At 44.7% G+C, this 25,966-nt stretch overlaps 1 protein-coding gene across 1 annotated transcript in view; it reads right to left on the reverse strand.

Moving 5' to 3' along the window:
• Nucleotides 1-25,966, reverse strand: part of TECPR1 (tectonin beta-propeller repeat containing 1) — a 1,334,260-nt gene that overhangs the window by 146,189 nt on the left and 1,162,105 nt on the right. Inside the window, exon 23 of the mRNA XM_069645650.1 lies at nt 8,938-9,044. Within this exon, the coding sequence (XP_069501751.1) occupies nt 8,938-9,044 (107 nt within the window). The remainder of the gene's footprint in view (nt 1-8,937; nt 9,045-25,966) is intronic.

The raw sequence follows: 25,966 nt of genomic DNA on the forward strand, positions 1-25,966 counted from the left end.
GTATAAAAGACTGTAAAGAAGTCCTGACCAATGTTCCCTCTAATTATTTTTCTCTAAGTGCGGAACTGGTTGCCTTTTCGTGCGCACTTTATTTTCCATGTGCGCATTTGATTCACGATGTAAGCCACTTTGTGAGCATGCGTAGTTAGTGAGCTACCATCGCCGAAGAGAATTTATAAAGGAATTGCCCCCTCCAAACCATTGCAATTCTTTACTAATCTGCATAAAAGGTGCATTTTACAACACTTTTTCCGAACAAATAGGTAAAAAATATTTATATATCTGATAATAAAGAGAACTCGTCAACAAGTTCAAGACCTCACAATGTGCTACAGTAGCTAGCAAAAGTACTCCTGTGCAGACAGAAATGTGTGCTTTATGTCACTGGAAAAACACTCATGTGTATTACAAAAAAACAAATATTGCTTTTCATAATTGATGTGGATATCAAAAATCAGACCGGATACAATATTTGCAGATGGAATAAAGGCAACTAAAAGGAATGTGTCAGAACACATGCCAATAGTTCATGTGGCACATTTAATGAAGTAATTCAAGGCCCACATGAGAACATGCTTCTCATAATTTGTGTAAGGATGATAATTCCATCAGAATAACAGCACCACAGTATATGATGATGAAAATTCCCTTGCTTCTACTTACTACCCACATTATGTTGTCCTGTGAGTTACTGAAAACGAGCCTTACACCTAATAGACCTATACACCATCCATTTCTAATCCCTAAAAAAAGAAAAATGTGCCCAACAAAAAGGGGAAACAATGAACACTATGAACACATAGGTACCAACCCCTGGCTTCTGCCCACAAAGCTCCACTGATATCTTTTCGAATCTGTGATCAGCAGAGCAGTGGCATAGGAAGGAACGCCAATAATATTTCTGACCGATCTCAAGATTAATTTTAAGGGCAAAGAAAATCTTTTAATAAGCATAAAGTATTCCTGTTTCACTCTAAGTAGGAAGCAAATTCTTATCAGAGCCTTGCTTGTAACCCTGACATAGGAAGTTAAATGACTGCGCACATACAGCCTATAGTGGTGCTCACCCATTCCCACAACTGCCTAGACAAAATTCAACAAGACCTACTGAGGTTTCTTATAGACTCCAAGGGATAGGATATCCTGCCAACAACGTCCCTCTTAAAGAATGGTCGGGCAGGTCTCAACTGTCCAAAGAGCTTGGTCACAGGCGATATAGCACTCCAGCATTAAAGTGATCTTGTTTTTTCATAATCCAGGGATAGAAATCCAGTAAGACCCTAGTGTCCGCATTGAGAGCAACCCCTTGGCAAATATAATATTTTTCAGTGCTCTTTGCACTTAAATCAATTTGTGACTTGTGCACAGTTATGAGTCATTCACTACACAAAAGACAAATCATTCCCACTTTAAGCACGTAAGACTTCCGTTCTTGCCCCCCTTTACTATGGAAATGCTTAGTTTAAGGACTGGGTGACTTTTAAGTCTTATTCAAATGCAGACTGGTCATCACCATTGCTGTGGGATAATTTTTTAGCAGAAGACATCACTTCACTGTTGCCCCTAATCTCTTCCACCAGATTCGGGTGCACTCCTTTACGCTTCTGCACGTATACCAGTATCCCTTTTCCATCGCCCCATCATTTTCTCTGTCTCCATGCCACACACTCCAATTCCACCATATGTTTTCGTCTGCACCACACCTTTATTTCCCTTCAGCTACCTCCCTGCCTCTTTTCATTTGGTCAGCTGGTGCAAATAGCTGCAGGTAACTTGATATCTGCCCCACCCACCTGCTATTCACTGCTAAACCTTTGGTGCACGTTTTGTTTTTCCCACTCCTTTATTTCCCTTCCTACCTCTTAGATTATAGGCAGATGAAGACTAGGGCAGTCTAGGGCGTTTTGACTGCATCCAAAAGTTTGCATGGACAAAAAGTCCTAAAAATGCTACCACCAAAGGTTCGAACCACCAAAAGTTTGAACCTTTGGTGGTAGCATTATAGGTAAGTATAAAAAAAGGCTGCGGGTTATGTGGTACTGTGAGTGGGGTGTTGCAGGGGACACTCTCGCAGCACACCCGAAAAACATAATTTAAAAAACAGGGGTTGCGAGGGTGTCCCCTGCAACACCCCGCTCACTATACTGTGTGGTATACTGAGTGGGGTGTTGCGGGGGACTTCCCTGTAGCACACCCAGAAAATAAAAAGCGGGGGCTGCGGGAGTGTCCCCCACACACAATCCCCACACACATACTTTACACTATAGTGAGCAAGGGATTGCTGACAGAAGACTATAACAGGCCAAATCAAGTGTGTGTTAAATTACAGGAGAATCCTTAGGAATTCACATGCCCAAGGATGTTGAACTATTTGAAACATAATTCTTTGTTTCTGCAAAAAGGAACTTGGGGAAGTGAGGGAGAAGTCATCTTCTTGGGCTACAAGAAACCTGCAAACTGGTAACAGGAACCTTGGGAAGTGAGCTATTCCCTGGCACTGCGAACCTTGTCCACTTGGAACTTTTGGTTGAAGTTATATCTTTACATTGAATTGGAACATTTGTGCACTCTAAGGTGCAAAGGATATTCTCTCTGCATCTCAGAGTTAATATTTAGAGTGTGAGGGCCAGAATAGAATTTCGGACACAGGATGTTTTTTTACTTTGGACATCTTGACAACGGACATACCCCTTCGTTTTTGGTTGAGGTAGGGAAATACCTCCTAGGATAGGGATAGTAAGGCATTTCCCCAACCCTTTTGATTTTTGAATAAAATTTTATAGCCAAAACTATGAGTCCTCTGTGTCCGTGTCTCATTTTGGGATCCTCACATGGCAATATTGGGTCGAACCGCACATGAGTACTTTCTAGCACTACAGGAAAGGAACTGGAACAGGCGTTGAAAGTTGGAGCTGTCTATAGGGCGCGTGTACAGGTCGATGCCCATGCTCATCCTCACAGCTGCTCTGCAGACTTGAAACTGCTTGAGCTTGCCTGGGAAGACTTGAGAGGCAGCAGGAGGAGAACAGAATGGGAGCAGACATTTTACAGGGCACACGTTCAGGCCAACACCCAAGATCTCGAATCCTCAGCCTGCATGTCTAGAACAAAGTTCATGGAAATGAATAACTTGAGGGGAATACATGTTTTGATGCTGCTTTCATTTTGCAGACCAGGTGCAAATCCCTCACACACTAGTTCTAGGAAAGAACCTTGAAGTCATGAGCACGGAAGGGTGACATAGTCATTACTATGTAGGATGCGGACAGGCTAAGTGTGTGAACACTGTTACAGAAAAACAAATGTGTGATAGTAACTGGTTTTTTCTGGGAATACCAAATAAACAATCACAAAATAACGAGGCCGAAAACGCTGAGTGTTTTTAGTCGAATTTTTTTAAAATAGATAGGGGGTTGGGTAAGAGAATGAATTAAGGAAATAGGGTTGTGGGGGGTCTCTGTCTGCATTTAAAATAACAAAAATGCAAAAAAATCAAAAAGGCGTTTGGAAAATTTCGATTAAAAAAACTCAGCATTTTCGGCCTCATTATTTTAAATTTGGTATTTCAACGTAGAACCGTTATTTCGGGGGCTAATCATTTTAAGCTTGCAAGGATATTCAATAGCAATGTTTTCCTGGGTACTGTATTAACCTACAAAGCTACAGGGTGAGATAAGCACTGTAGCATGAGAAAGGAAACCAGCAGAAGTGTCCCAACTACTGCATGTTTATGCTGTGAACTTGTGAATTGCCATAGGTTATTAATGAATGGGCAGAGTGCATGACTGTCGACCAACAAGAAAAATTGAACCAAGAGTGAGCAAACTTAGAACTTCCCCAGGTACGATGACTCAAGGTGCATATTTACCAAGAAAACCCCATTCCTAGCCATCAAATTCCCAATTCCTCTAAGCAGTTACCTTAAACATCCCCAAACATCTCTAGCGGAACCTTGTTTCCACTTGGAGTTTGTGGCATTTTGTGTTGAATTAATACAAGTGAATTCAAAGACCCTTGAAGGGAGGATTGCTTGTGCTATCTCAGTGCAAGAACTGCAATCGCAATAGAGATTGTGACAAGGAGTACTAGGAGAAGACAATGAGTAGAAAAATAGAGGTTGTCTGCAGGAGGTTGGAGGGAAATAGTATTGTATGGGGGAGAGAATCTGAGGTTGGAGGAAGTGATTCAAGGAGGATGGAAGGAAAAGGGGGTGGGGATTGGTCACCTGAAGGAGAAGAGTTGTTGGAAAGTGGAAGAGGCGGATCATCAGAGAAAAGGAGAGTGGGAGGAGGTTGGGGGAATAGGGAGTTGCCATTTGGAGGAGTGCTTGGGAAGTGGTTGAGGTGGATGATTGGAGAAAGAAAGACTTATTAGGAGGCCAGAAGAGAGTTTATAGTATGGAGACTGATGGAGCGGGGAAGTTGGAGGAGAGGAATCACCAAGAGACCAACAGAGCAGGAGCGGGAAGGAGGTTAAAATCCTTAACATTGGTTGCGGATAGAGAAGAACTAGAGAGGGACCTACATCTAAGATACCTGAACTGGTGGGAGGAGAACAGGTACCCTGTTTGCAAGAAAGACCGTAGAGATTCTGGAAGACCAGGTCAGCCGAGCGTAGAATCAAGAGGTGGTTGGAGGGGACACACAATGGTGCCATCCTTACGGGGTTCAGGACGCTTATGTGATGGGACAGAAATCAGAGGTGGACAACTTTGTGAAGGTTTTCCTAAAGATGCCATTTTATTAAATCAAAAGGTTGGATAAACGCCTCACGATACCTACTCCAACAAGGTTTTCCCTGCCTAAAATAAACTAAGGAAAACACTCTTCACAAATGGTTTCTATACCTCACACCTGTACATACACCAACTCAACAATGTAATATATATGGCAATTCAAAAGAAACAAATATAACAGTTGAATTCACAATATGATAACTGACTCTCCTTGTAACCTGGGTGAATTTCCCTTCCACAGATTCAAGCAGGATTCTGTTCAACAGTTCCAAAAGAATAAAGAAATTCTGTCTTGTATCAAAGTTCCAATGCATTTCTTTTAATGTCCACTTAGCAACAAAAAGTTCCAACACTTCAGGATTGTTCAACAGGGTTTCTTTCTCTTCCACTTGTGATGTTAAGAAAAACAACCGTCTCCGCAAAAACGAAGAACTTTTACTGAGTTCAGTAAAATTAATATAAATTGTCTTTGACAGGTTTCTTCTGCAGCCACATATTTGTTTCAAAACAATTATACACTAGTGCAATGGTTTTGCACCACACTTTCTTCAGCAATGAATGATTCTCAGGATGAGTGGTTAATACCACTTCACAGCACTGTATCATCTTCCACCTGGTTTACTTCCATGCCAGGCGTACTACTTCAATTACTCCTGGTTTACTCCCATGACAAGCCTACTACTACAAAGTTCTCTGTTCAGGTATACTCCCCTGTCCAAACTGAATAAAGTGTTACAACAACCTCTGACTCAGTGTATTCCCCTGCCATGTCAGCAAATTACAAACAAGTGCTTCTGTGGTTAAGATCAGCAAACAACAACTTTGCAATGTCTCTTAATTCACAACACAACATTTCAAGAATTTTTCAGGAAGACAAGATTCACATTAGACTTTTGTGGTTTCCAATACCTCTGCAAGTTGTGCTCCACTCCTTTTGAATATGCTTTATCAGAAGGGCAGTCTTCTTGCCACTCTTGTTTCCCCACTTCTTCATTAACTAATTACTGACAATCATATGGTCTCACTTTGACTATTCATAAGCTTTGGCAATGTGGGTTTATACCAGCTTCCTCTAATCACCTCTTCAAACAAGGACAATAAGCTTTACAGACTTTTGGACTCTCATTTTCCCACTCTTGATTTTGGCATTGGGCGTTAGTTTTAAATTGCCTTTTTTTTACTTTCTTTTGGCTTGGGCAATGGTAGTTTGTATTGGGTTTTGAAGTTACTGTCACCTCTTGTTGTTGTTTTTCAAACAAACCCACATGCTTTAAAACACAGTTTGTTTTTACAAAATAATGCTTTCTCTGCTTTCTGTCAGTTCAGTTTTCAAAATTGCCTTCCTTCGTGGTTTTCTAGTTACGCATTTGCTTTCTGTTGTTAAGCACGCAAGCGGTTACGGAATGCTCCGGTGTCACAATAGCTTAGTGAACTCGCTGCTCCCAGGTCCTCGGCCTCAGTGGCTTCTCGCTGTCTGGGAATCTGCTACTTCCAGTCTGCCTCGGCCCGCGCAATTCGCACACGGAGCTTCCTCTGCTCCAAAGGCTCTCCGGTGCTCACCTGCCACCACAGAAAGCCTTGTTATGGGGGAATCTTTTCAAACTTTCACTTCCCGCTGCGCAGCCTCTGCAATTTAGGTCTCCAGGGGGCAAGCATCCCTCTCTGATGTTTCCCGCTGCGCAAACTCTGCTATTAAGGCTTCTGGAGGTGAAGACCCTCTAAGGATCGGCTCCTGCTTGACACTCAACAGTGGTCCTGGCGTCTTCCTTCTCCTGGCTCTGCTTCTGCTGCAACATGGAGAGTTCACAACTCCTCCACCTACGACTATTGCTCTGCTCCTTCTTCTTATGAACGGCCTGCACCTGAGGGGGACTTTTAAGCCTCCCAGTCTCCCTCGGATATGGGTAATTAACAAGCTGCACTTTGCAGTTTTGTTCCTCAACAACCCTCTTCTACCTTCCCAGTACTTTGGGGATTATGGAACTGAGTCCATAATGCAAAAATCTGTTTTTCTAACTTCTTCTATTTTGCAATAGGCCATTAGAAGGTTAGAGTCTCGGGGGAAGTTGAACAAGGGGGTTTCCCATTCTACCTGACCTGCTCCCCCACCATGTGATCCTCCTGCTGAACACCATCCCCAGGGTCTGGATCAGAAAGTGTCTGCCTTTTCCTGGCCACATGAGAAGGGTCCCAGGCGACGTTTTCTCAGGGAATCATCTCTGATTCATCACACTTACCAAAGCTCCCATAGTAAAGAGGGTCCCCTGGGGTCAAGGACCCAAGAGTAGGGAAAAGGTCAGTGGACATCAAACTCCCTAAGCCCAACTCTGAGACCTGTTGAAAGTGTACCAGAGCAGAAGAGGCACAACAACCACTGCAACCTCCTGGAGAAGATACTCAGACTTTTTCTAAGTCCGAAATGAGTTGTCCATGCCGGCCCTCACTATCGTGCGTATTCGACAAGGCAATAGAGCTTGGTGAAACCAGCAATCCAAAGACAAAACAAGGGTCAGAGATTTAATATTTGAGCGGAACAGGCCAAGATCATCCACTTGAACGTTGTAAGAGAGCTGATCTTTGTTATAAATGTCACTTGAGAGAGTGCACTGTGAAGCAAGATTATATGTCTTTTTTCTATACCCCCTGAGGAGTCTTCTCCTTTCACACAAAGTAGACTTTTATAATAAAGGGTGGGAAACTTGAACACTGAAAGGGACTTGAGAAGGAGATCTCACTGAACCAAGATAATTTTTTGTTTCTTCTTTTACACCTCTTTCATTTTGAGATATTGTCCATATTTGTTTTAGTCTCAGGGTTAAAGCATCCAGCGTACTTCTTCAGTCAAACCGACAGTATCAGAGATATAGTGCCCAGCATGCTTGTGTCCTCCTTCGTAGGTGTATAATCTTCCTTCATGCAGATATTGTCCATCTCTAGCCGCGGGTCATTTGCTCTGACATGAACATAATAACCTTTGAGTGGTTGTTATCTTCCTCCCTCACCGAGGTTTATCTTACCATCAAGTATTTCCTTCCCTCTTGCCAGCATTAACCTTACCAACAAGAATGTCTTCCCCCCTCCCCAAGGTATTACTGTATGCTTAACAGCAAGTATTTCCCCCATGCCTGGGTAGTTTTCATGCTGTAGAATTATTATCCACCAGGCCGGGTTCGTCCTGCTAGGCCAGAGCCTCTGACCCCAGCAGACTCTGCATTTGCATTCCTGTTCTCTGGCTCCTCCAAGGGTCAGAGATGTCCTCCTTAGTGGGGCTGCATCAGCATGTTCTCCCTTCTCTCTGCTCATAGCCAGGATCCCCAGCACCCACAGACCACCTAAATTCAGTATATGCTTATTTTAATGTGACTTTGCCAAATAACTTAAAACCTTATTTTTTCTAAATATTTGCAGTAGTATTTCTGTTCGATTTGAATTTTTGGGTATTATTTGGACAGTTGATTACTGATTTATTTAAAAATGTTTTTGTTTTATGTACGTAGGTGCACTTTTGGCGTTTGTACAGTGCACTGCTCACAGCAAGTTATGTGCCTTATATAATGTTTCTAATTAAATACATATGGAGACAAGGGGCCTCATTACGACCCAGGCGGTAAGGGGTTAACGGCAGCGTTAACAGCGCCGACCCTTACCGCCTGAGTACGAGGTCCCTTAGCGCCATGGCGCTTTTAACACCTGCTTTTAGCAGGTGTTAAAATCCATGGCGCTAAGGGACCATGGAGTTAATTACGCCACCGTAATTTACGGTGGCGTAATTAACGCCTTCCCCACTCCCATTATGCCCTATGGGGCAAAAATGGGAATGGGGAAGGGTAAATGGGGATTGGGGACTTACCGCCCCGCCAAGGTCGGAATGGGGCGGTAAGTCCGCCAACCACCATGGCGTAAACGTAGTTTACGCCATGGTGGTAAAGTCACGGCCCAGGCGGTAACTTACCGCCTGGGTCGTAATGAGGCCCAAGGATTCTGAATGCTGCTGTTGGCAGCACCCACAATCTCACAAGCACCAGTCCCTCATACATAATTTACTCCAGAACACGGCCCTTGCATCCAAGCTACGATGCCCAAACTAAAAGGGTTATCATTTCTTTAGCAGCTTCTGACAGAAAAAAAAACGAAAATTAAAGAAATATCAAACCAAGATCAAATTTCAGACAAGTTTTAATAAATATATCAACTGGACAAACCTGGTCAAGAGGGCCAACCGAAACTTTACGTATGTTATTCGAAACATGCTCCCAAATGGTTCCCTGTGGATAACTTGGAGTGATTCCATTCCGGTACCATAAATTTCCTGCAAAAGTAAATATTAATGAACGTTTGTGAAAAGATCTTTGTGGCTTTTTATGATCTCTTCGTTGTTAACATATTAACCAGAGTTCTTTGCTTCATAGTTAGAGTTTTGCAGCCATGACAAAAGCAACCTAATACTGCAGCGTTCACAAAATTATAATGGAAAACTAATAAGTAGTGAAAAGGGTGTTTCGTTACTCCTCTTACCAACAGTTTACAGAAGACACAGTTAAACCAATCAAACACATACCTTTGCTGAGGAAACCTACACTGTCTAAACTGTAAATGATGCTTTTCAAAGCATGTTAAATGGCAGGTCTTGAATTTGTGATTTTTCTCATAAACGATTCTCCAGGTCTGTTGGACGTACACTCTTACTCATTTTGTAAAACATGTGAAGCCAAGATAAAATAGTCCACCAGAAACAACTGCTCCATGAGAACAATTCTCTTCCAGTCCTGAAGCCTATGCTGTGAAACTCTGTGACAGGGAATAATGTGGCACAAGAAAATATACAAAATGATGGAATAGCAATTATATGTTTTGCCACTGTATATCTCTGCAGTGTAGTGAAAATACATGCTCATCAGTCACTGTGTCATGAAATGGCCATCTTTATGACAGTGTGCAATGCGGCAGAAAGTATTTTGAGACACTAAATACCTCTTTGCATACTTTTTTGAAACTCCCATTACTTTCTATCACATTAAATGTTCATTAGATACGTTACTATGAAACATCCATCTGATTTTATATATGTGTGCCTTTTTATTTGCTAAAGTAAGGAAAACAGACAAAAAGCTTAACATTTGTTAACATAGTACTAAACAATATTCTTATAGAACACTGACAATATTATAAAGACTTTCAAACATTTACAACTCAAAATTGTTTACAACAGTTTTGCTAAAGTGCAGAAAAAGAGCTTGTCGTGGCCGTGGGATCAACAGATGATTCCAAGACAAGGTTATGTTTCAAGGATTTTATTTTACAAAACAGGAAGTAAGGGATTAGAGTTAACTAAGGTCATGAAGTGGGTCTCGCAACAAAACACAAAAACTAATCAGACATTTATTTGGACTGTGGTCCTCCGTCTTACCCTCACTCCCATACCGGGACTTCTACAGCGATTTCTTGCGGATGTTTAATAGTGCACTACTTCACTGCGTTGAAAGGACTGCCTGGGTTTGGTGGGTAACTAAGATATAACCAGCTAAGGAGGCCCTGGGGGATTCCCTCATATTGTTCCTCTGGGGCATACTTCAATGATCAGGAGGTTGCCCTGGTCTCTATGTTCTCTCCAGTCCCATCCATTAGCTTCAGAAATGGGACTTCATCATATGTATCTGAGGAGAACTCCACTGTAAAACAGTTTGATATGTTTACTATTGCTTCTGAAATGGACTGTGCTAGATTTAGGACTTTTTTAAATTGGGAACTTGGGGAGCCTTACAACTTCATAACTCAGCAGTTTACGATCTCTGTTTTACCCTCTCTCATTAGCCAACTTCTTCATGCAATCTATAATCATCGAATGAGGACTATGATTCTGCTGCTTCCTGTTCATTACCCTTGCAATCCAAACCCTCAGTTAGCAATTTGTACTATTCTTGAGAAATGCTACATCGCAGGTTAATTGGGTCAGTGCTATTATATTCCACTGCCAAATTTCTATATGTAAAAAAATCAGCTATTAAGAGCAGTGGTTGGTGCAGGGGCTACCATGCCAGTTTATTAGTGCCTCCTTTAATGTGGCCACACTTGAGGAACAGTCAGAGGAATTGGGCAGCCAGTGGAAACCACTCACTCACTAATGCAACCACTGGAGGTAGTATACAGACTCCTTCTCCCCTTCCCAGCTTATTGTGCAGGTGGACCCCACTACTGACCACAGAACTAGATGTTGAATCAAGTGTGGCCATCGAATATGCACACTAGCATATTTCTTGTTAGTATGAAGATCTATATTGTTATGTTATCCTGGTTTCTTTGTGTTTCTATGTTTTGTGTAGCACCCAGATGCCTGAAATTAATAAATAAATAAAAATAAATAAAATAGGCGAGCAGCGTTAGAAATGCAGCACACTCAAACTCTTGGCACTGAAGCAAGTAATCATTTTGTGCACCCGCTCCAATTCAACTGTGGCGGCGGGCTTGCATACCCACTGATGTGAACACACAAAGGATCACCATACATTCAGAAGGATTGGCAAGCCAGTATTTCCATGAACCACCTACACAGGAACAACCCCTGGAACACCAGATGCCGGGGAGATAGGGAGGGGCTATGATCCCAGGCCTTGATACATTTGCCTGACCATTAAGTGGTGGCTGGGCACTTTAAACCTCGCCCCACCTTACAATCAAGCAATCATCACACACAGCAGTGAAGGAACGCTACTGCATATGAGAACATGGGTTAGAAGATGGAAAACACAATATAAAGAGAAGAAACTAGGGCTTCCTGATCGATCCTGGGCACTAGAGCTAATACGTGTCAGGAACACGAAAAGGACCATACTAAGTACAAATTAGAAGAAGAGATATGGCGAGCATTGGACAGTCTGTAATAAAGGGAAGAGGCTAAGCAGGGCTAGTTGACTCAGTAAACTCTCAGAGAATTGATAGACAATACCATAGGCACGATAGAACTCCACTCCAAAATAGGTTTGGGATAGGGCTGGAGAAAAGGTACTTAGGAAGAAGCTCTTTATTAGGTTAGATGAGCAACAGGACGTTTCCTAACAATGATCTGTATTTGTCCTTAAACCAAAGTAGTGATGGGTGGAAGGTTTTGAATTAATCTGAACCACTGGCATTGCTCTGGGCAACCGTCCACGCCTCTGTTTTTTAGCCTGTGTGCGCCCTTGCAAAAGGGGTCTAGCAGTTCGGAATGGACTGCCCCTTTTGCGGTGGGACCAAGTCTGATTTGCATATGGTCTTTCCCCTTTTGTAATGGCTTGGCAGGCGAAGAATGATGGTCTGGAGGATTGTTTAATTAAAAACCTTCCAGACATCACCTCTTTTGTTTTGCTGTAGTAACCCAGAGTGGGGCGGGTATGCCCAGAAGTGGGCCCTGTGCCTGCTGGGTCTAGAGACCCAAGCTACTCCTCACTGATGAGGCCCACAGAGGCTGAAACATGTTTGGGGATGCTTGTGGTCTCGTGCAGAAAGGATGTGACCAAGCAGTTCTGGCTGGACTGCCCCTTTTGGGGTAAGACCAAGCCTGATTTGCATATGGTCTTTCCCCTTTTGTAATGGCTTGGCAGGCGAAGAACAGTGGTCTGGAGGGTTGTGCAGAGCAATGCCAGAGGTTTAGATTAATTCAAAACCTTCCAGACATCCACTCTTTTGTTTTGCTGTATTTGTCCTTGCCTGGCTTCTGGATTACCTTGGTTTGGGATCTTTGGAGACATTTCTTCCAGCCGTTTGCCCTTTGTTGCTTTTTGAGAGCTGTGCAGGTCATTTACTCTCTCTTTCCCTGTTACTTCCATTAGGGCTCCCGTTTGACCTGCGTTTGCCTGACAGGTGGCTCCCTGGCAGATTTCTCTTCTCATCTTCATTTTGGGATCTGGCTCCATACTGTCTCTTTTCTCTTTACAGCTCTTGTTTGGGATATTTCCGGTCAGTTCAGCACTCTTCCTTAATTCGCATGCTCACTGTCTGATTAGAATATTTGTTCCTTTGGGGCCTCTGTTATCGCAGTGCCCCTTGTTTTGTTCCCCATATCCATTGAGGCCTGCTGGACGTTAGGCTGGTTTTCCAGCTGATATTCCTACAGGTTTTAGGTTTAGAGGATTCCTTTCAAGCAAGTACTTGTGGACCTACTGATGGTGCAAAGGAGAGAATAGGAAAACAACCCAGTCAATTCTAGCCATCACTGGGGAGGTTAGGACTAGTAAAGCAGTATGAAAGCAAGGAGATGGTGTAAGAGTTGGGAAAGCCATCTGTTAAGTTTGTGAAGGAGGAGAGACAGCAAGATGAAGCAAGAGTAGCAGCTAGTGCAGCATGGCAACTCAATCCCTGTCAAGGTTACCACAAAGAGGGAAGAACAGAACTTCTGAATACCATGTGAAGGTCTCACACAGTTTTTATTTACAAACACAATGGAGTTTCACATCGTAGAGGATAACAAAACAGAAAGCTCTCTGGGTGGTAGGGAAGCAAACTACAAACAAAAAATTCCCTTTCTCCCCATAGTCTCCCACCAAAGCTTCCGTCTTTGGTCAGTGTGATACTCAGATACCGATACAGACAACAATACAGTAAGGATCTCCAGGATGGGTTGGGGCAATGCCTATGGGAACTTGGGGGTTACTTCCACAACAGGAAATGGTAGCTTGTCTTTATTAAGATCAAAATGTCAGGATTGATCAAACAATAAAGCATACTCCCTGCTCTAGACGGAACAATGGCCCTGAGTCCAAAAGTCCAGGCCACGTTCTAACAACCTAGGCACCAAAGTGGTTCCTCTCAGGTTACTGTCCAACATAATCACTCCCAGTCTCAGGGAATTACAATCTTCCTCTGCACTTGTTTAGCCATGGTGGTGTCTGCCTTCAGAGACCATAGTCATAGCTTGTCATTGCCTGAGACAGTGAGCTGAACTCAGGGGTAATTGAGACTCTTCATGTCCACAGGGCTCTGGAATGGGCAGTGATTAGTACCCACAGCCCATCCTAGGGGGTCTATCGGGCTATCCTTCTTCAGTCAACTCTGTTATGATTCCCCCTCCAATTGCGTTGTTATGGGTGGAATTGTATCCTACTCCACCTGGATACTAACTTTAGGGTCTAGGTGAAGTGATGTGGACCTGCTCATTGGCACTCTTGTTTGTCCCAAACTGTCTTTTTTGCTATTAATAGAACTGTGGATATAGCACCCTGATTGTGTTTCTAATATTATGATATATAAACCCCCCTGCCTCGCTCAGCAACCTTGAGGAGATATAGCTTACCCGACTTGTTTCAGCAATCTTTCTATGACACTCTGAGTGGTCCCTGCCAGCTGCTGACCCCAGGTACTCCACAGGCCTCCTCCTTACTCTTCACTTCCCACTTGGTTACTGGACCACAGTGGTACACTGGAGCTGACTCTCTCCAGTACTCTGACTTTTCGCTCAGGTGACCCACCTGGGTTTTATACTCCAGCTCTTGCCCTCCTCCTTCTGCACTTGAACATCCATCATCTACTGCTTCAGCTTTGGCTCCAGCTGATCCTGCTTCTGCTCTCACTTCTTCTCCTCAGATGCTCCTGTTTCATCTCTGCTCCTTCTCCTCCTTACTTTGTCCACCTCTTCTCTCCCTCTCTCTAATACCAGCTCTCAGAACACCATTCTCTACCACACAAAGTTAGTGGAGGTCTCCTTTCATATTGTGGATTGTAAGGTGATTAGAGCAGTAAGAGCTCATACTGGCTCCCATGTGCCTCCCTGCGCTTCCCTGACTCTGAATGGCCCCAGTACTGTGTGCCAGCGGCCTTCCTTTGTGAGTAAGCCCTCACGCTCCTGAACTCTAGGTGAGGGGATTTTCCTAAAGCTATAGTTACTGAACTGACATTCTTAGAAAGTGCAATTCCAGATGATCATGGTAAAACAGCCAACTGTTCATCCTGATGCAGAAAAAGAATATCCCGCAAGCAACCTATTAGAAAAATATACATCATATTTCTTGATAAAACCGTTTTGTTATAGTAACAGCATATGCGATGGAAACAGTCACAAAAAAACAGAATAGTCAACAAAAATGTGCTGATTTTTAATTGAATAAAATATTTAGAAAGCAAATCACAGTTTTCCTGTTAATATTTCACAAAGGTTTATGTTCTGAGCCAGTGCTTTGACAGTAGAGGTCATGGGGAAATGGCCCTCCCGAGCTGGCACTTTGCCTGTCACGTTCAAAAGGAAGTAGCTCTCCCCTCTCTGATGGCACACTTTTAACTGAATGCTGCAGTTTATGAACACATGACCAGCATGAATGCCTGATTCATGTAACTCTGATATATGTTTTGCTTTACAGTCTGTGTGTGGGGGAAGGGGGCGTAAACACATGTCTCTTTTGCCAGCATTGGGACGTTTTGGAGAGATCCGGGTGATTCCCCCATTTACCTGGCACTATGAAGTGGGTGGCTGCCCCTAGCCTTCAGAGTTCCCCACTCTCCTGCAGCTGGTGTGGCCAGAGAGACTTTGCCACAAGACTGGGATAGGAAAGAAACCAAATTGTCAAGAACCTGCCCGGCTGATGTCCTGATCTGAGAACCAACAAGAGAAAGAGTCAGGAAAGTGTGCTGAAGTGATATAACAGCCCTGTGATGATGAGCAAACCACAGACAATCAGCAAGAACAGTGCCTTGTAGATTAGGGAACTGCACTTGAACTAGGATAATAGGTGCTTTTACAATATGCTCTTTCACTTGTTTTGATGTTCCTCCATCATGACATAATTTAGCAAAGCCATCCCTCTTATGTTTTGTATAACCAATAGGCCTTACAAGCCTTCATACAATAGTACAAAAGTTATTAAACTTTACTCCTTGTGTTCCCTCTGTTCTCTTTCCCATTGTGACACCTCCTGACTCAAATACTTTGATCAAGTGCTTCCTGATAATAATTCAATTCTGCCTTCAGTTCTCACCATGGAAGTTTGAGTCAAGGTAATCTAAAAGGTGGTCAATTGTGTCTTTAGTGATCGAGACAGATTTCAATATTGACTGATCCTCAATAATACAGCTGTAAATACTATCTCTGCATACGTAATGCACACTCTATATTCCCTTAACTGTCTACCTATCCATATGCTCCTTCAATTTCTTCACACATCCCTTGCATCTGGCATATATCAAAATCGGAATAGCCAAGAAGGATGCACGACTGATCCACAAGCTTATGTTGGAGCACTTTCTGGTCATGCTATATATGAAGATGGGCTCACAAGACTTTATAACTATATCCTCACCTCCAGTGAATATAAAATGTTGTGCGAACGAGGAGGCAGTCTTCTCGCCATCCACTTCACATTTCTTTCACTTCTTTCTGTTCCTTTAAGACCAAGTATTGTCAGTGTAGTGTTTTTATTTGGGGACTATGAACAAGTAGGGGCTGACTGAAATACAAAACTGGGACCTCCCTCCCAAAAATAACAATAATAATGACTGTCTTATTCCAAAGAAGTGTCTCTTCCCACCTCTGTGGGCTTTTAGGCTTTTGGGCCCAACGAGCCAATGTCTGAAACAGTGTAGTTCCTGGGAGGTTGCTTCACCTCCTACCCCTCCCCCCCGTTAGGCCCTGAACCCTCTTATCTTTGAGTTAGTTGTAGACTTTCTGGAGTCCTTTACCCATGACTGCCTCTGGTACCAAGTCCTGCAAGCAGAAGTCTGGGGTTGTGAAAGGCGGGGAGTGCTAAGAGTGTAGACTCCCTGGCCAATCTGTAAGTACCATGGATCTCTTCCCCTATACCTCTCGAATCCGAATGTAACCTCCCTGCCCAGTCTCATTCCAGCTCCCATCATCTGTTCCTGCCTACAGTTGACCTGGCCCGCTGGAACCTTCACATTCTTGATGTCTTTGTGCCAGCCTTCTTTATTCCTTGCCCTTTTTCACTTTGCCTCCCCTTCTTCCGTACCACTCCCTTTGCCTAAAATGACCGGTTCTTTTTTTCCCCTGGCTTTGATGTCTGCATCTCCACCTGGCCCCTTGGTACCACTACCTTCTGTAGGCTGCTGTATTTCACCTCCGCCTCTGTACGTGTGGGTTCTGTTGTTGCCTCCACCTCCTACCCCTGGATCTGTCCTACTTCTGACCTCACTCATTTCACTTGTCTTGCCTCCTTCTCAATGGTTACTATTTCGTCAAAATCCTCTTTTTGTCGGCACCTCTTTTGGCCATCTCTCGCCTTCAGGCGTTACCACTTCATTCATTCATTGCTACTTTATTTTGGCATTTCCCATCAAAGTTAAAACACAAATACAGTAGTCGTACAAGTATAAACCAGAATTAGTACAGATAGAATGTAAACTTCATAAAATGCATGTGCATGAAATCTAATTTAAGAATCATCTAAAACAATAACTAAAAATAGAAAACAATAGAATAGAACAAACATTAGAATATGTGAAAAGCTATGTCCATTATAAACTAATGAGGACTAGAAATAAAATGGAATAGAAATAAAATGGGCTACTACTATGTTAACTTGATGTAACTACTTGAGGAGATTGTGGAGTGACATTCATAGAAACGTTCAATTACATACTAAAGTGCCTGTGCTCCAAGAGGTCAACACCAGCAAACTTGGATTATTTCTTAGAGTGACAAATGCAATATAACCAACTGGTGACAATCTAGGCAATAGATCAGATCCCAAAAATAAGAACATACTTAAATATCCTTTGCACACAAATGTAGTTCTAATAATCAAAGTGTGATGAATACATGAGGATACAGCAAGAACCAGGGAGTGATTGTGTGTTGCTTTGCAGATCATTCTTGAAAGTGATAATCTGAGAATGAGGAGGTTGTTGATGAAACCTAGATTTATTGAAGCCAGGATTCAATCATATATGGGGGATATCAGCATGAAGTGAAGCTCTGTGTCTGTAGTGTCTGAACAGAAGGGACAGAAATCACTAGTACGCATGCCCCATTTATAAGTACACGTAGCTAGCTATAAACTACCAATCCTGAACTTGAAAAATCATGTACATGCAATGGGGGATTTAATCTGATCCAAATAGAGCTCATAGCCCCAGAACAATTTACAGCCCCAACACTGACTTGGGGTGGTGGGGTCGAATTCAGGCTGCTAAGGTACATGCATTACAGATTTCCTTGCCTGAATTCTGTAACTAAACTGTTCTTAGTATGAGAATTCATCTCTGATGGATGGGTCCATAATCTAGAATAGCCGAAATCATACAGCAGACATTTTACATACTTGAACCAGAGTAAAGAGCTCCCTACATTCTGTACTACCTAAAACTATTGTAAGTGATGAAGTAGACCATTGTCGAACCCAAAAAAGTTACAGCTTAATGGCCACTTCAAGGCCAATATAAGAGGTCCATTTCCTCATGGAGCGGGATAGTAGGAGTACTACTGTGTAGGTTAAGTACTGATTTTAAGAATGTATTGCCAGAAATCGCCAAGGTTTTAATGTTAATATATCCCCAGATCTCTGCACCATAGATAGCAGCCTTCTGATCTTGTAGTATATAGATATTCAATGTCAGCCTCGGTGCGCCATTGCCATGTAATTTCATACATTTGGATGCAGCCATGCTATACCTGGAAAAGGTGAGATTTGATTCATCTAGCTGCTGTGTCCAAGTACCTGTCTATATAAACCTAATACCCAAGTACTCGAAAGGAAACACCTGATCTATAGGATTGCCATCTGTGCTTAGTGAACGTTTTATACACAAGTGTTTCAAGGCGTAGCGAGGCAAGGGAGGGGAACAGAGGGAAGACAGCAACAACGATCCTACTAGGCCAGGTGATATTGAGATCGCGCAAGCGGAGGGGTGAGGGAAGGGGAAAAGTGAAGGGGGAAAGGGGAGGGGCAGTGCAGTACATAGGATAAGAGTAAAATAAATCAAGACAATAAATAACAGTGCAGCCAGCTAGGGGTAAGTGCAGGGGTAAGTGCAGACATCAGGTGTCGAGTGCTAGTAGGGGCTGTAGGGATACAGAAACAGTCCCCGAGCACAAGAGTTGCCAGGGGGGACGTGCAGGTGTGCAAATGGAGCGTGGGTGGCAGACCCTGAGATCAGAGTGTATCCAGGTAACCAGTGCAGTTTCACCAGGAGATCAGCAGGGGAGAGGAGGAGAGAACGCAGAAGCAAAGAGGAAGGTCTTGAGGTGCTTCCGGAAACCGGAGATGGTTCTCCTCAAGTTTCAGAGGGAGGCCCCAGCAGAAGAAAGAGATCTACCACCAACTCGCTGCTTGGAGAAGCGACTCACCCTGAGGGAGTTGGAGGCGGATGAGGGAAGAGCTCGAGAAGGAAGATATTTAGGAAGAGAAATGTGGAATCGAAGTTGACACAGAGGTTTTTAGCCTCACCGGTGGGAGCAGGAAGAGGGCCAAAAGCGGCCGGCCAGAGAGTGACAGGAAAGGAGGGAGTAGGTGTGCCGATGAGGAGAATCTCAGTCTTACTGGCATTAAGGCAGAGATCATTTGCGGCACACCACTCCTGGATAGCAGACAGAAAGTTGGAGATGAGAGAAGGAGAAAAGATGGCTGAAGGGAGCCTGAAAATGAGCTGAGTATCATCCGCATAGCACTGAAAGTTGTGGCAGAGAGCGGCAATGTGGTGGGCAAGAAGTGCCAGGTATTGGTTGAACAGCCAGGGAGAGAGGTTAGACCCCTGGGAAACACCACAGGCAGAGATAGAGATAAGAGGAGAGGAAGGACCTAAGTTGGACATGGGAGGGTCGATCGGAGAGGAAGGAGGTCAGTCAAGCCAGGGCCTGATTGGTGATACCGAGGTTATCACGGAGACGGTTGAGCAGGATGGCATGCTTGACAGTGTCAAAGGCAGAAGAGAGATCAAGTAAGATGAGGATACAGGAGGTGTTGGAGTCGAGGTTGGAGAGCAAGTCTTCACGGATGTTCAGCAGAGCAGTTTCTGTGCTTCTGGCAGTTCTGAAGCCAGAGTGATGGCCATGGAGACAACCAACAGATTCAGAGTGAAGAATAAGATGGGAGATGTACAGCTTTTCCAAGAGTTTGCTCAGCAAAGGACTGATGGAGATTGGACGACAGTTCGCCGGGCAGGAAGGGTTGGCAGAGGGTTTCTTAAGAAGAGGTGGACAAGGGAGCGCTTCAGGAGGACGGGGAAGACTGCAGTGGTGGAGAAGTGGTTGCAGAAATCAGCCAGAGCAGGAGCCAGGGTGTCAATGTGATCCTTGATGGTTTTGGAGAACAGGGGTGAACCTGTTTTGATGAGACTTTCATAGATCAGACTTGTCTAGAAACCTTGACTGAGGAGAGCAGGGGAAAGGCAGAGAAGGAGGGAGGAGAGGTGGCCGAAGAAGGGCCAGAGGAAGAGCAGGGAGTAAAGGGAGGGGGAGGAGAGGAAGAGAGAGAGGACAGGAAGTCCTGAGTTTTAGAGATGAAATGAGAAGCTAGGGCCGTGCAGAGGGCCTGAGAGGGGACAGGCGAGGTAGAGACTGAAGCAAGATTGGCCAGCTCCTTGCAGATTTTAAAAAGTTTGGCCGAGTTGTTAGATGCCGCAGAGACGCAGGCTTGGATGTGGGCTCTCTTCTTGGTGCGAGCAGAGAGCCAGTATTGCAGTTGGAGCAGGCAGCAGGCCAGTTTGTCAGAGGATGTACTAGAAGCACACCATTTCCTCTCAGCCACCCTGCACTTGCGGTTAAGAGTGACGAGGTCTGAGTCGTACCAAGTAGCACTTGGCTTTGGGCTTCAAGTGGATCCTCATGAAAGGGGCAAGAACATCAAAAGTATCAGATATAGCAGAGTGGAGCATGGAAAGGGCTGTGTCAGGGTGTGGGTCAGCCGAGTGGGGACAAGAGGGTGGGGGGTGAGAAACTGGTGGCGAAAGCCTCAACTGACACACGCTTCATGCGTTGGCTAACCGAGAAGGTAGCTGGCAGTGCTGGGGTTGGGTTGGCCTGAGTGGTCGAGAGGGTGAGATGGGAGGAAAGGACAAAGTGGTCGCTCCAGGAGAGAGGAGTGGTGAGAGGGGAAGGTCTGAAGAGATCAGAACATCCAGAGTGTGCCCTGCAGAGTGAGTCGGGCCTGAGGGGAGAATAGAGATTGAGAGAGTTGCAAAGGTCAAGAAAGAGTCCAGTGGAAGGACAGGAAGTATCCAGGTGGATGTTGAATTCTCCAAGAAGGAGGAGTTGAGTGGTTGAGATCTGGAGGACGGAAGAGAGGTCCGCCCAATCAGAGAGGAAGGAGGACCAGGTGGCCGATAGATGGTAGCCACATTAAGGGAATGGCCAGGAGAGAGAGAGAGCCTGCAGACAAGGTATTCGAAAGAGGAGTAGGCCAGCGTAGGAATGACAGAGGCAGGAATCCTCTCCGGGAAGATTAGGGCTACACCCCCTCCAGAACGGTTGGATCTGGATGCGAAGAATATTTCAAAATTGAAGCTGAACAGGGGCTAAGGCAACGCAGACCTCACATGCAGGCAGCCGAGCGCAGAAAGCGAGTTGGGGACTCGGAGGCTCAATACACCAACACACGGCAGCAAGGCCGCCAAGTAGATCAGGGAGGCGAGAGGGAAGGCAACGGGGAAGAGGAAGCAGCGGAGGGAGGGGAGAGAGAGAGAGACCAACGGCGCTTGGAGCGCAAGAACAATGCCACAGAATATTACAAAATTGAAGCCGAGGAGGGGCATAGGCAACGCTGACCTCACCTGCAGGCAGCTGAGCGCAGAAAGCAAATCGGGGATTCAGAGGCGCAATACACCAACACATGCCAGCAAGGCCGCCAATCAGGGGAGGTGGGCAGGCCGTGAGGTGGGAGGGAAGGCAATGGGGAAGAGGAAGCAGGGGAGGGAGGGGAGAGAGAGACCAACGGCGCTTGGAGCGCGAGAACAATGCCACAGAATATTACAAAATTGAAGCCGAGGAGGGGCTCAGACAACGCTGACCTCACCTGCAGGCAGATGAGCGCAGAAAGCAAATTGGGGACTCAGAGGCGCAATACACCAACACACGGCAGCAAGGCCGCCAATCAGGAGAGGTGGGAGGGCAGGGAGGTGGGAGGGAAGGCAATCGGGAAGAGGAAACAGGGGAGGGAGGGGAAAGAGAGAAACCAACGGCGCTTGGAGCGCGGGAACAATGCCACAGAATATTACAAAATTGAATCCCAGGAGGGCTGAGGCAACCCTGACCGTACCTGCAGGCAGAGGAGTCTGCACCAATAAGGTTTAAAGACCATGCATTAGGTTTTGGTCCAATTAATCAACAGGCCTTGGGCTTTACAGAAAACAGAGAATAAAGCAAGTTGTTTCTTTATCCCCCTCAGGTCAAGGAGACCAAAGCAGCTTCACCAGCAAAAAATAACATTGGATATTTAGTTTCAGCCAAAGATGGAGCGTCTGTTTTATGGGCCAATAAGATTTCTATTATACAATTTATATAGAGATTAAATAGGGTCAGTGCTAGAACACAGCCTTGGCGTGCAACCTTTTGCGCTCCGAATGGTTGCGTTGTATTCTGCCTAATATTCCATCTCATCATGGCCTCATTGTTGTAGCATAAAGATCTGATAGCTTTGAGTATGGCGATTAGAATCCCCATCCCGATCAGGTTGTCCCACAATTTATTTCTAGGAACTTCATCAAATGCTTTCTGCAAATTGACGAATACTACGTGCAGTTTCATGTTCCGTAAGGCTATATATTTCTGACTAAGAAGATAAAACCTGAATATTTGATCAATCGTACAAACCCCGGATTTAAACCCCACTTGGAGATCACTGATTTGCTGTTTCCAGTTACCAATTCATTAAGATGTTCAAGGACAAGCTTTGCAAACTTTTCCCTCAGATAATGATATAGGGCAAACATTTACAGCATCATTTCACCCACCGTTTTTTATAAATCAATATTATTTCGGTCTTTCTTGTGAAGAGGATATCATTAAATAAGCGTAAACGGAATGGGCTCCAAATAAAACCCCTTAAGTGTTAAGGGTGTCCATGTTCGTCCTGAATTCCATTAAGAAATCATTGTAGGCTGTGCCTACTTCCGCAGTTAAGTGTTAATGGTTTACATTTCAACAAATCAATGGGAACCCGGGCTAGGTGCTTTGTTGCTTTTTTGGAAAGCCAGAGCCCTGGAAACTTCAATCAAGTTGAGGCTTGATATTATCATCTGCTAATGGAAATGCCCTCTTTTCAGAATATAGACCTTCATACAAATCAAACCACTCCTGTTCTAGGATGTTTCCTAGTTGTATATTAGTATCTTCAGCCACCCCTATAGCTACCATTTGCCAGAATGTGACACTATCACCATCCAAGGATGCTTTAGTAAGGTTGGACCACTTATTTTTATTATATCTATTTTCTTATCTGCGAGTAATCGTTTATTATTGCTGCGTGTGAGGCAAACACTTTTTTAAAATCATTAGCGGTTATATCCTTGATACAATTTAAAAGATGTAGCTTTGCCATTTTACACTCTATATCGTACCAGTTAGTTTTCTTAGTAGCCCGTCTAGCTGTCAATCGAGTAGGTTTACTAACATTCGGGAGGACCTTAATTATTTATTTATTTTATTATTTTTTTTATCAACTTCATTTAATAATTATACAAAACATAATACAACTGAGTAACAACAGAATGGGAACAAGCAAAAGATTACTCCATATACATCAGTGCAACAAAATGCAAATTACTACTAAAGTAACAGCTATTCAAAACGAAATCCGAAAACATCCCCACCTTAATTATGATATCCTCATGTTACCACTTCTGACTTGGGGGCTCATCACGAGTTGGGTGGTCGCCCTTAAATGTGGCGGTAACACTATTACTCCTGCAAGCGGTCCGCATCTTATTTCATTATATGCTGACGATGTACTCTTGTATCAGCGCTTGCCAGAAGAGAATATACAATACATCCTGGAGGTGATGGAACGATATGCTGCACTCTCCGGCATAGCGGTAAACCCCAAGAAATACAGCATGTTCCCCCTGGGGAGATAAAGACTTGTCCCACCTGGGGGTTTGACGGTATTGCCAATACCCTGGCGAACCAGGTCGTTCAGATATCTCGAAATTGACATATACCACACAACAGGAGAAGAACATAAACAAAACACGGTAAAGGCAGTGGAAGGCATCAAAATAGCATGGGATTCTGTTCCAGATTGTCCCTGGCCATGATGGGGAGAGCGGCTCTAATCAAGATGGTAGTCCTGCCCAGACTGTTACACTTCTTTGTAAATATCCTGCATGTGATCCCTAGGTGCTTCTTTGCTAGTCTCCACAGCTGTGCAGGGGCTTTATATGGCATAACTCCAGGAACAGGGTGGCTCTTTGGAAATTACAGAATTCATGCGATAGGGGGGGAATAAACCTGCCGAATTCTGAGTTATATTATTTAGCGGGGCAACTGCAATATGGGGCCAGGTGGCTGTCTGAGGAAGAAACAGCCGAAACCAGGCTGTTGTGCATGGAACCGGTCCCCTACTTCCTTCGAGAGGTGGTGTGGTTGTCCAAGACAAAGGTACAAGAGATGGCGAGGCTGTTGGGGCTTGGCTGAGAGGTGTGGCACAGAGCATGGCAGATGGTGGGATACTCGGCTCCGTTTTCTATGCAGGTGCCGTTGGCGGCGCTATGCAGAGAGGACCCCCAATTGATACAAGGGGTCCTTAGGTACTGGGAACCGATGGGCCTGGTCACTCTGGGAGACATATGGCAGGAGGGGGAGGCACTAGAATTCCAGAAACTGATGGAGGACACCGGGGTGTATAAGGGGCAACATATAACCTACTCCAGAATTGTTAGACGAGTGCGAGAAAAGTGGCTGGCGGCGGTGCTCACAGAACAACCGGATGCTACCACAGAGATGATATATGACATCTCGGAGGGAGGGCACGAGATATCACGCATATATGAGCTACTGGGGTCCAAGGTGGGGAAGGAATTGTCCCTATTGAGACAGCTCTGGGAAGAAGAGGTGGGAGAGCCTATGTCGGATGGGGTATGGGATAGAGCCCAGAGATACCATAAGAAAGTGTCCCGGAACGCGAGGCTCCAACAGATCCAATTATATGTCACTCATAGGGCATATCTGACCCCCAGTAAGATTGCTAGGTTTGGGGGCCAGACGATTCAGAGATGCTCCAGGTGCGGGGAGGAGGAAGCCGGGATGTTACACATGTTCTGGGCTTGTCCGGAGGTGGGTAGGTTTTGGTCTGAACTGAAGATACGCCTGGCCGAAAAAGGCATCACGCTGGAGGTGGAATCGGCCTGGGCATGCATGCTAGGAGGTTTCCCTAGGCCACGTCATCTGAGGCACATTAGTAAGATGAAGGACCTGGCATACATCCTGGCCAAAAGAAGGATTGCAATGTGCTGGAAGGCAGCCCACAGACCCAGGATGGAGTTGTGGGGGGCTGACCTCTTGAAGTGGGCAGAGGCGGAAATCACTGCTTGGTTCGAAGGGGTCAGCAGGGGAGGTGAGGAGGAGGTAGGACCCTTAATCGAATGGATGCAATTTGTGCCCCCCCCCAGCCCAATCACAGTGATGATGATACAGACAATATGAGGACAATAGACCCACCTGAGGACGTACAGGCTGATGATACGGACATTTTGGCTCAAGTTAAGGGGGCGGGAGGGAGCGGGACTGAAGAACGCAGTTTGTAAGGTTACCTTGTTAGACCTGAACATGGAAGTCCTAATTATTGTAATGTTTGGTGTGTTGTTATAAAATAATAAAAAATTTCTTTTTAAAAAAAACACTATTACTGCTGCATTTAAGAGCTGGCCCGATCACGAGTTTGGAGCTAAATCGGCTGTTTTACCTCCAGCTTTTTGCTGGAGTTGAAAATCCCATTTAGAGCCTGTTTTCGTCACAATTACGCCCAGATGTATTAGCCGCGGTATTTGTGACGAAAATGCAACATTGGGTCCAACTGACCCAATGGGGATTTTTCCGTTAAAGCCCAACTTGAGATAATAACGCCGGTCCGGCTGGTGCTAACGCAATTACAGTTGGGCGGTATTACCGCTGGGATACTGCTTAACTCGTGATGAGGCTGTTAGGGCGCTAACTGTTAATCCACATTCCCCATTGGGTTAATTCACCCAATGGGGAATTTTCAGCGCAATTACTGCACAGTAATACCGCCGGCAGTAATTTCTCCAAAACATTTGCATTTTTTTGGCAAATTTACCCCCAGCTCACAGATGTGGGTACATAAGCCAGACTCGTGCTAGTGCCAG

Source organism: Ambystoma mexicanum, chromosome 2p (assembly GCF_040938575.1).
Source record: "Ambystoma mexicanum isolate Mex_15411 chromosome 2p, UKY_AmexF1_1, whole genome shotgun sequence".
NCBI classification, from domain to species: domain Eukaryota; kingdom Metazoa; phylum Chordata; class Amphibia; order Caudata; family Ambystomatidae; genus Ambystoma; species Ambystoma mexicanum.